Here is a 17,734-nt window from a genome sequence, read left to right on the forward strand (position 1 = left end):
CCATCTCTTAAATTTACCTTCAGTCTAGGGTTAATTGTATCGATAGCAATGGTTTATTTTATTTTCCTTGTTTATTTCTGCTTTTTCCCACACCCCATTCTCCCAGGCAGCTGCGGCAGTTGTTAGTGGGGCAGGGAAACAACACTGATGAATTCTGGATCTCCAAACATCCTGCAAGGCTTTAGAGTACGTTTCATGCAGTTAGTTAATAGGGCAGCTTGTTAGGCCCATCGGTGTGGACCTCACACATGGCAGTATAATAGCAGGGAGACAGCGTTGTGGAGTGGCTGGAGGAAGGGAGGGCTCCGAGGACCCAGCTCTTCGACTGGAGCCACACGGGCAGGCGCTGCCACCTCGTCGGAGCTCCCGGTGAAGCCAACATGGTGTCGGGGCTCGGCGGCGGCATTGGCAACTTCCCTCCATTTCACCAGCGCTGTTCTCCAGCTCTGCTGGAGCAAGTCCTCTCTGGACTTTTGTGTTGCTGTGCAGGGTGCAGTTGTTTTGCAGAGTGGTGGTTTGGGCATTTCCCGGTGCTTGCAAGTGCTGCAGCGGTGAGAGCGGGTTTGTATATGTTCAAGGTCTAGAGATACTCTTGGAGGGTTTCATGAAAACTTAGTGAGGAGGATTTAATGAAGATTCAGTGATTAAGATGCCTCTACATCATCATTGCTGCCAAATACGTAATAAGACTTACTCTGCATTCACTTTACAAGTAAACTTTTTCTTTCCAATACTTCAAAACTTGAGGAAAGCCCCCAACTTTCAAAAGAAAAACGCTCATGTCAATGCAGCGCGTTTCCCCTTTTGCAAAAGGCCTTTTCTTTCCCTTCACTTGTCATGACAAAAAGGCTTAATTTTTATTTTTTTTTTTAGCCAATATAAGGAGAGAGAGAAGAGGGGGAGGGTCATTAAAATGCAGTTCTTTCAATTACGTCCCGTTATTTGTCATCTTTATTGCTTTTCTATAGTTTTCATTGCACCTTTAATAGTATGCCTGGTCAGAAAAGGTGAGCTGGAATGTGAACACACTTGGCTGCTGCCACCGTCAGTGCCTATGAGCTGTGCTTGAATCACCGTCCCTGTAGATTTTAATGTCCCCGCAGACTGCTGGCAGCCTGCTTCCAGCTGTGGCAGGCATGATGCAGTGAATTGCTTTTGAATGTTCTTTACTCAAATAGGCAGTAATTACAAGCTTAAAGAGGTTTAGTGGTCCAGTAAACTACATAATCACCCCTGAATTAGCCTGGGCTCATCAGTTGCAGTCCAGCAACCTCAAGACTGCTGTTTGTATGCAGGCTTTATCACGTAGCAACCTGAGCAGCAGGTGTGGAACAGCAAGAATCCCCCATAAACACAACTGTCTACTGGGGACAATGATCTCTAATGAGATGAGGCTACAGCATCACTGTAATTTAAGTGGGAAAATTAACGCCAGAGAATGCGCGCTACTTCCAAGAGTCTCTGCTTCTTTGGAGAACGGCAGTGTTTTGCTGGGTTGGGTTTTTTTTTTCTTTTCCCTTCTCATTTTTTTTTCCTCCCAGATCTTTAAATGCATCTTTTTTTTATGAAGAACACATTGTGTTTTTGCTTATAAGTTGAGCGGGCTTTATTCTTTTACAAGGATATGTTGTGAATATTTAATGGTGGACGGGGCATCTGTTCAAGGACTTTCCATGCCAACAAAGCGGCATTGCAAAATAGCTGCTTTATCTTTTCATTTCCTTCCTCGGTGGTGGTTTGTTTTGGTTTGGTTTTTTTTTCCAATAGAAAATGTTCAAATGTAAAACCCCCTCTCGTCTTGGTGTTGAAGATTGGCACCTGGATGCAGTGGTTGCCTTGAACTCTCTTCGCGTGACTGCTTGGTCCCTCCATGAAAAAAGGTGGCCAAGCTCATGGCAGAAGGTTTCCCAAATTGTTTGGTGGCTGCTCCCAAGGGTGCTTTCACCCCAGGAAACTTGCCTAAAGTTCTTGCTCTGTCCCAAAGCCTGCAGTTGGTATTAGGGACCTGGCTGAATACACCAACCCTCCATCACCCTGGTCGCTCTGGTGTGTAGGGTAGGGGAGGTAGGTGTAGGGGAGCGGTTTTATCCCCCACTTACAGAGGGAGCTCCTGAGGTACTGAAAGCAGCCTGAGAAAGAGAGCAAAAATCACCAGTAAAAGCTTTCGGTTTAGCTTTGTGGGATTACAGTTGTCAGCGCTGGCATTTCCCACAGATTGCAGAGTTGTTTCCGAGCCCGCCTGTTTAGAAAGTCATTTGAGGTAGATAAGGACAGTGACTTATTGCTGAAAAAAGGCTTCTGGTTAGGAGATACTTACCTGAGCTAATCTGTCTTAGGCTGGCTCTAAAAACAACAGCAGCGCTTTTACAGAGTTATCAGATAGTCAGGATTTCCTTTAGCGTGCCAGGGATAGGGATATTTTTTCCTCCTTCCCAAAAGCCGCTCACCTAGGACAGGCTGGGGTTCACCTTCCTGCCTTTCCACAGCTGCCTGATAAAGATGCCGGCTTAACTGAAAAGCCGGGTTTCAAGGATGTGAATTTTAGCTCTAACGCAGTTTGAAGTCGGATGATGCATTTGCTTGGTTCCTACAGTGTCGCTTTGATGTAATATTTCATTGTTTTTGGCCATGTGCTGTGCTGAAGAGGGTTTTGCTGATCTTTTGGATGCAATTTTTCTTTTAATTACCCTGTCCTTTGTTATTTTTAGGCTGTGGCAGAGCATAATAATAATAAAGAAAAACGGGGCAGAAGATTGGAAAGCTCATGGCCCATGTCACATTAGCACAAATAATCTTGACGCTAGAGCAAAAAATCACTTTGTAAGTGTATTAAGAGGAGTTAACGTGTGTGCAAGCACTGTGTGTTTCTTTCTGCGTGCACGTACATACAGGCACTAAAGGAATGTTTAACATGGGAAAAGCTCCACTCAATTACCCGGGTATGGTGTGGGAGTGTCTGCACAGACTCAGCTTAAACTGAAAACTGGTAGGAGCCAGAGTAAGCTTCCAACACTGAGGTCTATCAGAGTGTCTCCAAAAGGAAATAGCAAAAGCACCATTACTTGGACTAGCTAAAGCTCAACTGGAAAAGGCAGTGGGTAATAATATATGGTATGGAAGGAATAATATTGTAGCAGCCAGGGGATGGATTAGATGAGTTAAAAGGTTTTTCCATTTTCTGACTTCTGTAATATCCTGTGAAAGGGATGATCTGAACTTTTTTTCCTTAATGAGTGCTCGCATTATGAATAATTTGATGGGGCCACCAGAGAAGTATTGGCAGTGCATCCCAAGCCATACCATGTCTCTCCATCAGCCTTGGAAAGGATATTTATGTTAGTGAGTGCCAAAACTTGTTCACAGACAACTCTTGCAAGAAAATTATTTACAAAAGGGCAAATGGGAAAAAAAGAGAAGCACAGAGCATTTTTTTTTCCCCGGCATAACTTCTTCATTAAAAAGGGTTGCTGTTGCCAGTACCTCTTCCCCCTGCCATAACCCCCCACAAATAAAACGTCTCTTCCATCCCCCTGCCTGCAAAACCAACCTAGCCCTTGTTTAATCAGGTTGCACTGTGAACACATGTTCAGATGTTAAAACTTCTGGGGTATTGGCTCTGTATTTTACACCCTGTGTTGGCCTTAGGATCCTGAGTCAGATTCTGCCTCCTTTCCACACCTTTTATTATTTGGCAGGGTTGCCAAAGCAGCCTGCAAAACCTTTTGTAAGGGCAGCGATGGGGCAGTGTCTCCGAGCCCCATCTCATAGGAATGGGCTGAAGCAGAAGTTGGGTGGCAACGTACGGCCTCACCGTAGTGATACAGGGATGCAGCATCTTGTCACATATTGTTGCATATTTTGATGCATTTTTAACTTTACAAGACTGAGCATGCCTGTTGATTTTGCATTCATAGTTTGCAGTTCAGTAACTCTGGCAGCACTAGGATTTATTAACAGTAATGCTATGAAAAAAATCTTACTGCAGGGATATTAAACTATTATAATAAGTTGAGGAAATATTTTCTTTTGAAAGAGGAAAAGGCTGGCTTTGTCTGCAGCATGAGCGTGTCATATGGGCTGCGTTTTCTTGCTGCGCTGAAAAAGCAACAAGGAGTTTTAAATGCCAAAGCCAGCTCACACTTCAACAGCATTATCAGGCTGACTCACCGCTCTCAGCCAAGGAAAAGACTGTGCAAAGTTTGCACAGGCTTTTTTCCTCCCAGCCTCATAGATGCATTTCTAATAAAACAACTTCCTTCTCGGTGTTTAGTATTTCCTCCAACGTGCAAGCCAGTCCCATGGGATAAACAGGATTGAGCCTGCAGCTTCCGAGTTGATTCCCGCCCCCCTGCCAGCAGGTCACCTCAACTTGGCAACTTTTTACAGCCTCGCCTGAATATAAAGCAGGTCGCAGGGACGGTCTATAAACCGATCCACACAGCCTGCAAAATAGGCAAGGGGACTCAACACATTCTCTTTATCGCTCCCCCTAAATGCGCCGGTGGCCAATGTAGGAAGCGGGTTGCAATCTTGTGACTTTACAGATAGCGATCCAACCATTTTTTGGCTACTTTGCAGATGCAAGGAACCCCCGTTATTCTTTTGGAAACAGCATGTGTGAGGGTCCAGGACTCGACCGCTATAAATTCAAGCTCTGTTCTTAGACTACACCGTGCACCGCTTTTGTAATGCAAATGGCAGGCACAAAGTGTCCCTTTGATAATGTGCAGTCAGGAGACAAAAAAAAGCATTCACTGCAACAGTAAAACTAATTCATAAAGCTGAGAGACAATAGGAAAGCATTATGGATATTTAAAGAAAATAATAATTTCTCGTAGATCAACTCGATCAGTAATGTAAACAGTTCAAATGCAAACCAGGAGGAGGTAGGGGAAGGGGAAAGACCCAAACAGCTGCACCACTGCCTTAGCTAACCCTGGACAAGTTTGGATAAAGCAAAGATTTAGAGTTAGGCTTAAAAGCGATATGCAGTTTGTCACTGGAGGGCTCAACCTTGGGCTTTATTCTGGTTACTGTGTTAGGTGTAGGCTGGGTTACTCTTCAGAAACAAGAAAATCACAGTGTTGAGGTTTTTTTATTTTGAGGTTAGAAAACAGTTAATAGCCATTCCTGAGGACATAAATTTTGGGGGTGTAGTTTCTCTCCATCACCTACCAGAGTTTAGCTCAAGGTCATCTTGCCTTGGTGCATTATGCTGAGCTCTGAAGGAGACAGAGGGCTGGAGGAAGGGGATAAAAGGACTTCCGAAATGGTTCTCCCGGCGCGGTTAGCCAAGCGACAGCGCTGCCATGATAAGGGCGACGTTGGACGGTTGCCACAGCATCCTTATAATGTAACGTGCAACCTTTTGCCTGGGGATTGCTTCTGCCTCTGTACCGTGATAGGGCTGGTTGGCAGTGTCGGTGTTGAGGCAGTTTGGTGCCACGAGGAATTAGTGATCTGGGGGTGAGAAGGGGTGGGTTTGCCTCCCATTATCTCAGCTGTAAACTCTGGGCAGGATTATTTTCATATTTCTCTGCCACCATTACGATGCGCTGCTACGGTGAGCGAGGCAGAGAGGGAGTGAGTGTTATTGGTACTGGGTTACAGATAAGATAAAGTCTATTGCTGTCCTGGCATCCAGCGTTTGCAGCCTGGGGTGGAAAATTTTAGGAAAGGAGTTCATTTGGACAGTGGGTATCATTAAGAGACAAACTTGGACACTTTCCGTCTCTATCTACTGGAGACTTTACCCACCGGCTGTAGTCAAGGGTGGTAAAAAAAAAAAGTCTTATTGTTTGTTTTGCTAAAAATGATCTCGGCTACATTAAAAGGTGGCTTTTATTAACACTGCTGCTCTCTAAATACCATTCATAAAACAGTGATGAGAGAATATGATGGAAAGTTACATTTTTCTCTCTGTCACTTTCATTTCTTTGTTACTGCTAAAATGACTGCTCTGACTCATATTTTGCAAGTTATTTTTACCTTTTCCAATGTTCTTTAACTGTTCATATTACCCTGGGCAAATCCCCCAGGGATAATTTTCATTTGCATGCAGACTTTGATGGTGTTATTAAGCAATCACTTTCTGTACTAAGTCATTATTAAAAGTAATACCACAGAGCCTCAAAAACACATTAATGGTGCCAAACAATCCGCATTTCAGTGCTAGATTTATGGGAAGGGAAAAGCACTAGGTCTCATACCGTTTGGTGGATGCTGCTCTGTAGTGCTGTAGCAGTAGCAGGCATGATCAGAAAATACCGGAGCCTGATTCAGAGTCCTTATCTGTTGTCAGCCTTATTCTTTTAAATGCGGGGGTTTTTTTTCAACCTGCCTGCTTCCTATATTTTTTCCCCCTTGGATTTGCCCTTTTCCTCTGGCCTTGGCAAGAAAGCCTGTCTGCAGTCTTCCAGCACACACAAGCTGAGCTGGTTCTGGGAAGGAGGGTCAGCCTTCCCATCTGTAATCGCGGTTTTATGGCTTTCACTCGAGGTGTTAATGCAGATCAAATGGAAAACACTCCAGCAAGAGCGTTAAAGCTTCTCGTGCTGCCCTGCATACGGTCCCAATCGTTAATTCTGATTATAAGACCTAAAGGTAATTCTGTTTGCTCTCCTAATGCATTGCAGCTCTCCCAGTGGTCCGGCGTCTCTTTTCTCCAATTCCCATCTTGATCAATTGTTTGCAAATAATTAAGCTTTTAAGAGATAATGGTAGGACCTAATGTACACAACAAAGTAAAGGTCTCAAGTCACTGTTTATTGAACAGTGGTGCAATTTGCTTTGATATCCCAAAGTGATCCAGAGTGATAGGTGGACTTGCCAACTGGAGTCCGTGCAGTGTTTTTAGACACACACTTCCATATATATTTATATATGTATATATTTATATATTTCATAGACGCATAGAATATCTCAAGTTGGAAGGGACCCATAAGAATCATCAAGTCCAACTCCCTGCTCCTCACAGGACTACCTAAAACTAAACCATATGACTACGATATATATATCTTTTTATATATTTATATATATATATTTTATACATATACATGCAAATATAATATACATATATACACAAATATATACACACATATCTCTGTGCATGTGTCTTTATCCCTTTAAACAACATTAGAAAGCTTTTGGAAGGCAACTGTCATTCTTGCACAGGTGAAATAAAGACAAACAGCAACAGTTTCTACTGAATTTCCTATTTCCTCATAAAATGGCAGTTCTCAGGGTTTCCCCGTTTCTCTGTTGCAATGTGATGTCTGCCTTTGCCTGTAGCACAGGCCTTCCTAGCCCTGTGGGTGGGAATGCAAGAAGGCTTTGAATGTTTTTATAGCAACCTAGCCTGTGGCATGCTGATTCTTTGTCAAGTCATTTTTTTTTTTTTTTAGCCTACAAAGGAACAACTCATATGATCCACAGAAAGCTTATATAATAAGGATGCCCAGCATTTAAGATTATTTTAAACCACACCGAATCATAGTTAAAAAGGCTGCTGCATTGTGAACCTTTAGCTAAGAGGGATTAGCTACATGAAGTCCCAGGCTGTCATGTGATAATGGCAATTATAGATTTATCATGAAATTAAAAGTTTATGCTGTGCTAAGATATGAAAAAAAAAATAATCAGACGACCTTAAACATACCACAATTTGAGGAATTTGGGATTTGGGACTTTTAAAGCAATTATTTTTACAGTGCCTGTATTATTCTGATGGCTAATTTTATCCAGTCTTGTCTATTTGGAAAAAAGTCCAGAACAATTGAAAATTGCTTAATGGCGACAAGAGTTCTCAATTCCAATAGCTAGAGGCTGTCTAGTAATTATTGCTTGCTGCATGAAATTAGACACAGTTTGTTCAATTACTTAAAATTAGATCACATGTAAGGTGGCAAAGGGAAATAAGAAAAGAAAAAGAATAATTTTGTCCTCGCTTGATAGCAAAGTAATGAAATAGTAAGTAAGCTGTAGAGATGAAAATGTTACAAATCATCACTGTAGGGGTTTTTTTTGAAGAGAAGCAAAATGTTATGTTCAGATAGATGGACATAAGTCAAGTATGACTGGTTTTTTGGATGAATGTGTATATAAGGCAGATGATAAAATTCATGCTATATTTTTGCATGTGTAAAATGCAAATTACCCATAAAAAAGAAGTAAAATTCCCTTCCCTGTGTCTTCCACTTTGCCATTCTGGAGCTGTTTCATGTGCCTGCAGAAAATATAGGGGGTAGTTTACAGCTGTGCAGGTTATCTGTGGGATTACTGTCAAGAAAACAGTGTTTTTAAAAGAATGGGAACTTCCCTGCCATTTTTGTGTGAAAAAAACCTGTATCTTTTGGAGCCAATGGCCATGGCAGTGGGCTTTGAAATGGACACACTGGGCAAAGGGAAGTTGCCAGAGTTACAACAAAAATTCCTGTTTAGTAAAGTGAAGTGATGCAGGCATGTAACATAGCCATTAGATGTCAGATTATGCTGTTTACAAGAATATATAAAATCTGCTAAATAGTTACAGTACCAATAAGATTGCAGAATTTTACGAGGTTTTAAATTCTTACGCTTTACAAGGTTTCAGTTTACATCTCATATAATATTATGCCAAAGAATACATCCAAAGAATATGGGAATGTTTTGGGGGAAAAAAAAAAAAAGAGATGTCTGCATAACAGCAAATACTTTGTGACAACCAGCTGCTATATGGGAAGTTGGGATAGGTCTAACCAGGTATATCAAATTATCTTTATTGAAATGTTATTAAGTACCTTGCAGCAGACCAGGTCTGAATCTGGTGTGTACTGAGACTTGGGTGTCCGGGTTAGGAGCCGGATCCACAAAATATGTTTTTTCCTGGGACTTGTTGCATTTGCAATATTTGGCCATTTCCTTTAGGGACAGTAACATTTTTACATGGAGGGAAAGGACAGAAATGATATTTCTAATTTTCAAACTTGGATGTGGTTTTTGCTGTAGATTTATTAAGCAATCTGTATTCATGCAGAAGCAAATTTTCTGAGAAAGCAATCAAGTTCTCACAAGAAACTTAACTTAGGATTGAATTTTAACATTATCTTCAATTAAACCATTATTTATTTTCTGTCTCTTAGGATTAGTGCAGCACAGCTATGTTAATGTCAGGCAAAAATGTGCTGATCATTGACCCTGCATTGGCTTGTGTTCAAAACCCAGGCGTTTGTTTATGTCCAGGATGCTGTTCTTATTTGCAAATTATTTTGGGGCACGGACAAGATTTGTTTTCACTATCTCAGAAAACATCATCGTGTTTTAATTTTACAGAGAAGTGCTTTATCACGTTCTTTATTGTTCTATGAAATACAGAAAAAAAAAGGTAATTGACTCAAATCGGTCATTTGAGACAAGTGCGAAAACTTTCAGCTAATGCAACAAATATCCTTCTTGAGTATCAAGGTACTGCCAGTATCCTAAGCAGTTATTTCTCCACTTCACTAATCTTTATAATTGGCTTGTCTTTTACTGCCATTAATTAAGTGATGTAGTAGCCCATTAATAATTATAAAAGAGTGACACACCTCAGCATTTTCACCTTTCAATAATAGATGTCACGCTTCTGGGGGTTTTTTTTGTTTGTTTTTTTTTTTAATTTAAAATAAAAACTAGGCAAAAAAAGCATTGTTTTAAATGTATATATTTATTTTGGTGTCTTATAGCACCCTTACCCTTCAGAAGAACAGAAAAAGCAGTTGGCACAAGACACAGGGCTCACTATACTTCAAGTGAACAATTGGTAAGTAATTTTCCTTAGTGTTTCTATACGGCCGCTGGCAGCCTCCGGCTAACGCTTTGCATTTTTGAGGACACACCTTGCCCTTGTCTGCTCCCCCCTGCCAACAGTTTATTGATGCAAAAGGGATATAACGAGGTGAGGTTGCAGTTATGGGAACTAGGAGGTTTGCTACTGCAGAAAACAAGCTCTGTTTATTTTCCCATTGCTTCGGCAGATTTCAGTGTATTCGCATTTGGGTACCAGTCGTCCTTCTGGCTGAGAATGTGTCTTCTTCAACAGGAAGCCACATCCATTTTGAGAACTTTTGTCTTGGAAGAGGTTGAGATATTGGTTGAAAAAAGTGGCAGTTGGCCCCACTTCTGCAGAGCTTATTGTTCTTTTGGGATGCTGTCATGCTTTTTGAAAAGTTGTTAGTGAGGTTTTTCTTTTTGACTGACATCCTTCTATCACTTTACCGGTTTGTTTTAAAAGTCCAGTTTTTGAAAGCTTGAATAAACTTTGAGGACAATCTGGCTCTTTGCTGCTGAAGTACGGTGTGGAGCAATTTTATTTATTTCTTCCAGCTCAGGGTTGCTGGAGTACCTGATCTGTTGTAGTAGCGATTTTTTTGAAAGAAATTGGGATCCATGCTGTTTCTGCAGTGGATTTTGGGTTGCTAACTGTCTGGGACGTGATGGAGACAACCAGTGAAAATTACATGTGATTTAAGTATAAAAACACAACAGCGAACCCTTAAAAAAAAAGTTTGATTTATTAGCCTTTGTTACTGCATCGAAATGCAGGTTTCTCCCACTATCCCAGAACAAGTGTCATATTTGAAGTGTGTTGCAATCTAATACCTTGTAAAACTAAGTGTATCTAATTAATTGTCCTAATATTTTTAGATTAGTGTTTATGATGGGAAACCTTATACTCTTTGAAGTAATACCCAGAAAATGGCCAAGGCAAACGGCGAGCCTGCTGGGGAAAAGGGAGGGAGGAATGCCAGTTTGCAGACAAAAGTATTTTTTTTCCGTTCAATAAGTGTCAGAGATTAATATTACTGAAGCTCTGATTACATGGCCTAATCCATTTTAGTGAATAAATTTGGTCTTGATGTCCATTGCACCTACATTAACAAACCCTCCTCTCTTAGAGGGAGTAGGAGCCTATGGGAGAGATTTCAGATATATTAAACCCCATTACAGAAAATGTAATTTCTGTCAATATAATCCCATGTATTCTTCAATTTAGTACTTTAGAGATAACAAGCTACTTACAATATATTTGCCTTTGGAGGATTAATTTACAAAGTGCACTATCTGGGAGACACAGGCGGGCTCACATAAGCATAGCTTGTAAGGGTTATCAATTTCTGTGACCCCGCAGCAGCTCTGGGAGATCAATTTTTTGAAGCCCTTTAAGACACTGAATAAAGGAAAATACCAAATACTTAGTGTACGTGAAGTATGCTTCACGTAGTTTAAAATGGAGGAATAAAAGGCACTAAACATTAAATACGTGTTATAAGGAAATGTAACCCACAGTATTTTGGCTCAGCCAGAAAAAATTAGTGTTTGCTTCGGCTTTACATCCTCCAACCTTCATCCAGGCGATACCCTAATTTATATGGTTGTCCTTCAGTTTAACAATAGGCGCTTTGGCCAGTTGAGAACCTGTGTATGTTTGTCAGGGGTCTTATTTAATGATGGGTGGAGCAAGCGTGTGCTGCTTTGGAGGGGTCCGGGAGCGTAGGATTCGACATGGGCAGCTATGTCAGTTTAGGATGGGCCATCAAAGAAATTTTTTGAGATGATGAACATGGGATGCTTTGAACTAAAGCTGGTGGAATTTATCCCAAGTGACTTTCCAGGGTGTTTTTCAGTACCCATCTCGCCTCAGATTTGAGGAGTTTTTACTTTGGCTTTGTTTCAGATGTGTTTTTATAAGTTCCTTATGTGCAAAGGAAAAAAAAAAAAAGTAGGTCAAAATACATTATAACTGAAGTCTTCTGGATGTAGGGCAGGCTTCCTCTGCTTGAGCTAGTTTGGTAATTCTGCCGTGGTGTTACAATTGTATAAATTATTGAGACAATTCCCCTTCCCTCCCCAGCCCCACAAAGATTTAACACTATAGGGACAGTCAGGGCTTTCTTAAATCACAGGTGGTGGGCATAGATGCCAAAATACGGTAATTTAGCCCCTGCTTTTTGCAATGGATCCTAAGGAACAAGGAGGCTGTGAGGCTGTGGCAGGGTGTGCACGTTTGCACATACACACACACGCATCCTCAGGTAACATCCATCCGTGGGATGACCAACAAGCTACTCATCCCCTCCCAAATCCTGGGGAGTATGGGGCAACCCTCTCCCAACCTTGTGCTGAATCCCTTTTCTTCTAAGGTGGTATGCAGGAGAAGAAACTCTTCTTGCCTAAATTGTTTGCTGCAGGGAAGAGTTAACATAGCGTTTCTGGTTAGCTTTGCCTTTCTTCACTGGGCTCATAAGTCATTCAGGCACGACTTGCAAAAAATTTTGCCTTCCTCCTTAGATTCTTCCAAACTTGTTAACACACATGTACATTTTTGTATTAATGATGAGTCATTGTAAATCACTGTTGCAGAGATTAAATAAAATGCTGAAGGGCAGGCTGGGTGCAGATCAGTCATAAATTATTGGCAGCAACACAGCATGTGGGAATACATGAAATGTGCATGAAAAACATAAACTCATGTCTGGTAGCATGGTCGTTAGCCCAGACTGGGAATGCTGGATTTTCTGGATGGAATTAGAAGTTTGCCACAGAGCAGTCAGTGAAGAGAGCATTTGTTTTCTGCAGATTGAAAGCATTTGAACAATTTTTTTTGTCATATTTTGAATGCCTTTACAGTATGTGCTAGCTGCATACTTCAGTTCTCTGCCGTAATGAAAAAAATGGTGCTTTTCACATATGGTCTGCCCGGTGTTCTGGCTCCCTGGGTTGATGCACACAACTCCTATTGATGGTGGAGGAGTCACAGGTGTGGGGTGGTGATGTGAGACGTGCCAGAAAATGTAACCCTGGTAGGGCACATGTCTTTAAAAATACCACAGTTTAAACTTGACCCTTTTCCTTGGGTTGTTTTATTTTTTTAAAGTAATGAAGTAATCCACGTGGAGGATTTTTCCCCTTTTTTTTTCCACACACAACAATTTTGCTTGCAAATCACCAGCATTGCCTTTTAGGACCATCTTTTTGCCACAGTCGGATGTCTCTGTTGTGGGAAGAGGGAGCCCTTACTCTGTTGCAAAAAAAAAAATATCTATGGCAGGTAGGAAGGTAGCAGAGTTCAAGATGTCATTAGTCTAAGTGAACCCTTCAGGTCTCCGTCTTGTTAGTCATTTAACCCCACAGCAGTTTAGGGTTCGAAGCATAGTAATGTGAACTAGAAGGGGCACTTCTGTGATCTTGACAGCATTGCATATAGGGACGTGGAAGGGACCTGACCAAGTACAGGTTAATAAAGTGCTTTTCCCCAGTGATAAAAACTGTGATTGAAATATCCAGGAGGTGTGATCCAATCACTTCTTACCTCAGTTGAGAGCCAGCCAGCCTATATTGAACAATCTATACAGTTTTCTTGTTTGCTACATCCCAGCTGAATCTCTTTCCATTAAGAACTAATGGTACATAATTACTGGTGGTACTCTATGGAGAAGAGAGAGCAATTCTCATCAACGGCTGCATTAGGTATCAGATGCTTGTTTATGTTTTAGGAAAGTCTAGGTACACACAGATAAATGTTGGTATATTTGTAGAATAATGTGCCTATATAACCTCTCTATATATGCATGTCTATATGTGACTATCTCTCTGAATAGTTGCGTACAACTACATTAAAATGATCTTAAAAAAAAAAAAAAGATTAAGTTTGAAAATTCAAATCCTTAAAGCTCCAGCCTTTTATTAGGTGTTTCCATTGTGGTTTTTCCAAAACACCCTTGTGGTATCTAGAGCACAGACCAGACAATGATGGAGCAGCTCGTCAACATTTTATCTTACCCTCATTCTTCAGTGCTTTGTTTGTTGAGCTCTATTCAAACCGTGCTTAAAGATGGAATTAATAATTACTGCTGGGTTTTCCTATTGCACTTACTGCTGTGAGACTCAAGTCCTCCCCTGACCTCCGCTTGCCTGTATATGCATACAGTGTGGTGGGTCTGCATGATAGTTTTACAGTTCCCCTGCAAAGAGAGAGAATAGTGTTGTCCTGGTTCACAGGTGAAGAAATGAGGCTCAAGGAGGTCCAGGTCTAGCAGAGCCACCAGTTTTGGGTTCATCTGGGACTGTGAGATGACTCAAAATGACAGCAAGTTATCCACAATTAAGTCCAACGACCACCGAAACTCCAAGTTTCAGTGGGAACTCCACGTTTTGAGTGCCTTGGCATCTTACATTGCCAACATCCAGTGTTGGGTGTGGGGGAGAGATGCGAGAAATCAGTAACTGCTCGTGAAAAGTTTGGGTTTGATGATTTACTGGGTACCTCCTGAGCAGTCCAAGGCAGCAGCAGAGCTGAATCCTCTTCTCCAGTGCAGTGTGCAGCTGCTTCAGCCAGGACTGCTTTGCTCTTCTTACCATTTGCTGCCTTATTCATTCAACTTTGGCTAAGTTTATTTCCAGTAGAAACCAATTTTTCTACATTATAGTGCCCTGGCTTGTTCTTACAACGAACATAATCATCATTGGGGTGGTTGAAGCATTGGGCTCTATCAAAAACTGTACCGTGAGCTGGTAACTGAACTGTTTGCATAAGTAGATTAAAGAATAGGGTGCAAGCAGCTCTAGTAGTATGGTTTCCTAACTCGACCTTGGCTTCTTTAAATGTCAATTTTGTGTATAATTTCCTAGGCTTAAAAAAACCCCCAACAACTCAAACCTGACCAAACACACTGGAAAAAATGATCAAATAATGTAAATTTCCCTAATCTCATTCTTGGAGACAGCTGAAGTTATTTTTGCTGAAACTTTATGAGGAAGAAATTTTAAAAAGTCTCCAAGACCAGCCTGAAGATGAGTGTGAAAAATCTAAGATGGGTTTGCGATAGGAAGACCAGACCACCTTACTGAATGTAGCACAGCCAGCTCAGGGCATAAACACCCAGAAATACTTCATTACTCTTTTAGCCCCATCACAACTCCCCTCTGGCAGGAAATTTTCTCCTGCCTCCGTTTCTTTGCTCGTGGGTAAGCATAGTGGTAGAGCCTTGCTGCAGTAGTTGCATGGGGCAGGGGATGAAGTGCTTTGCCATGGCACGGGCAGGCAGGGTGGCATGGTGGGGATGGGAGGATTTTGCACTTCTCATGGGGGATTGCTCCCCAACACCCAGCGATGAATGGGGAGCACCACTGCGAGGGGTGTCCTTCCCATCTGCTCCCTGGTCATGCCCGGCCTGGCTTGCAGATGGCGGGGTTACAGATGGAGCAGATGGGGGGATGCAGACGGCGCGGGTGGGGAGGATGCAGGTCGGGAGGTGCAGATGGGGGGCATGGGGGAAGATGCTGATGGGGCAGATGGGAGATGCAGATATGGGGATGCTGATGGGGTGGATGGGGGGATGCAGATGGGGGAAGATGCTGATGGGGCAGATGGGAGATGCAGATATGGGGATGCTGATGGGGTGGACGGGGGGATGCAGATGGGGACAGATGCAGATGGGGCAGATGCAGAAAGCCCCTGCCCACCCCTCCGCAGAGGTGCTGGGGAAGGAGGGGCGGCTGCATGGCTGTCCACCCTGTCACCTTTTGGAAAACCATCCCAAGCCCCTGTTCTCCTGCTGTGTTTTTTTTTATCATAGCATGCCTGCGGTTTGGTACATCTAAAGCATGCCTCAAACACCCCCAGATCCAAGTCATAATGTTGGCTGGTGATTCCCATGTGTTGAGCCCCACGTCAGCCCCTTGGAGGGGATGGAAAGGCTCCTTCATGGGGCCAGGCATTTAGCATAGACATCACCTTTGCTCGATTTGTTTGCTGAGGGTGATACTCACCCCAAGCAAAAGGCCAGCACATGACCAGTGCACCACTTTAGTCCCACTTAAGCACTATTTTTAGGGTGTAAGTGGGGGAGGAGGCCAGCAGGGAGGTAGCACAGCAAAATCAGGTGCTGTTCCTGTACGCAGGGGTGGATTTTCACCCCCTCTGTCTACCAAATCGCAGGCTACAATAAATAGGCAAGATATTTGGTTTGCCACTTTGCACAGCACATTGCATGCAGGAATTTTTAGTCCTAGGCGAGTAAAATATCTGCTTGTTTTCAGATGTGTCTATTACTGCTTTTGTTGCAGTAAACAGATTAAACGAGAAAAGGTCAAGATGCAATTTGAATCTGTGTAAGAACATAACAAATACTTTTCTCAGTAATCAGATACGGTAAATACAAGTACTTATTTACTTGTAAATGTTAAAACATTCACAAATTATCCTCTCAGCTTCAGCAATACAAACTTAACCATCAGATTTTGGATACTATTTACTTTTCTTCTCCATGTGATTCAAGAATCCGTATACAGATGTTATTTAAACACTTTTTTGTTAATGGGAATACATGTGAAAGCAGGAAAAAATAGAAATAAGAAAGAATATGTTTCAGGTTTAAGAAATATGTATTGTTTGTTATTCCAGAGTAAAATAAGACAGTAGGTGTTTGCAACATGAAAATCCGCCCCCCCCCAGCCCTCCCAAAACCCCAAGAAAACTATTAAAAAAGGATCTCTCTGGGTGAATTGTTATACCGTTTGAGCAATTCAGAATATGTGCAGTAAATTAGCTGTTCTAAAAGTACCATGTGCCGGTCTTCTCAAGCAGATTTTTACATTTATGTTTTCACTAAGTCTTAGCTAATTGTTATGCCTTTCACCTTGAATGCCAATTGTAATAATAATATTACATCTGTAGTCTATTTCTCTGTTCTTAAATTACAGCAATCAGGATACTCACTAGGTAAAATCCTGTATAGTTACTCATAAGAAAATATTGAAATCAGATGAAAAAATGTTTAGCTTGCATATTGCCTTAGACAGCCCTGGAGAGCTGCCAGACAGCCAAGGTATTATTAGAAAAGCTGAGCAAATAGCTTACAGGGGGAAGAGCTGTGAATTTAGAGCTATCGGGTACCGTCGTATCACCAAATTTTAGGCAGGTTTGGTTTTTTTTTTAGTTCAGTAAAGCCATTTAAAAATACAGCGTGGTGATTTAAATGTGTGGGGTTTGCTTTTGGCACACATGTTTGAGGAGTAGTGATACAGTTCTGGCACAAAACACAGGTGTTTTTCCAAAGGGGGCAGATGCTTGGAGGAGGCAGATAAAGAGGTTTTTGGGGGGAAATGCTCCCCTCAGCCTCTGGGACTTCAGGTGGAGCAGAGGAAGGGCTTTCACCCTGGAGAGCTGATAGACCCTGGGTTTCTTGCTCAGTCCAGCCTTGGCAGTCTCCATGCACCCCAAAGAGGGGGTCACCCTGTCCGGGAGCACCAGGGGAGGATGTTTCCCCTAACCATTGCTCTGACAGCCCCTGGATTCAGGCTGGGGAAAACCAGCAGGGCAAACACCATTTATTTCAAGAGAAATGTGGAATCATTTTGCACAAACTAACAGACTAATTAGTGGCACCCTGAGCACTGAGCAAATAAAATAAGTGGTGTTATTTTTTCACACAGATGCTTTTTCGAGAGGGAGAAAGGTCGGTTCCCACTGCAGAGCATCACACGGTACAAACAGGGTTTACCTGCCAATAGTCTTGACTAACAAAAGATGCTCGGCACTTGAGGAGTTAATACGCAGCCAAAAAAACCCCCTGTTTTCCCTTGGGCCTTCCATCCTCTTCTGGGGTGGTTTGTACCTGACGAACTTTTTTTAGTTGGTGCATTAATATTCTGTAATGAATGCGCTGTCAGGTGTCAGTGAAATAAGATGAAACAGTGCCATGCAAACATTCGCCAC

At 42.1% G+C, this 17,734-nt stretch overlaps 1 protein-coding gene across 7 annotated transcripts in view; it reads left to right on the forward strand.

Annotated features, from left to right (window-relative positions):
- MEIS1 (Meis homeobox 1) overlaps positions 1-17,734 on the forward strand; it is a 110,507-nt gene that overhangs the window by 77,267 nt on the left and 15,506 nt on the right. For all 7 annotated transcript variants that reach the window (XM_069787501.1, XM_069787499.1, XM_069787497.1 and 4 more), the window contains one exon: positions 9,702-9,778. In XM_069787501.1, coding sequence (XP_069643602.1) covers positions 9,702-9,778 — 77 coding nt within the window. The remainder of the gene's footprint in view (positions 1-9,701; positions 9,779-17,734) is intronic.

This window comes from Haliaeetus albicilla, chromosome 7 (genome assembly GCF_947461875.1).
Source record: "Haliaeetus albicilla chromosome 7, bHalAlb1.1, whole genome shotgun sequence".
Taxonomy (NCBI): domain Eukaryota; kingdom Metazoa; phylum Chordata; class Aves; order Accipitriformes; family Accipitridae; genus Haliaeetus; species Haliaeetus albicilla.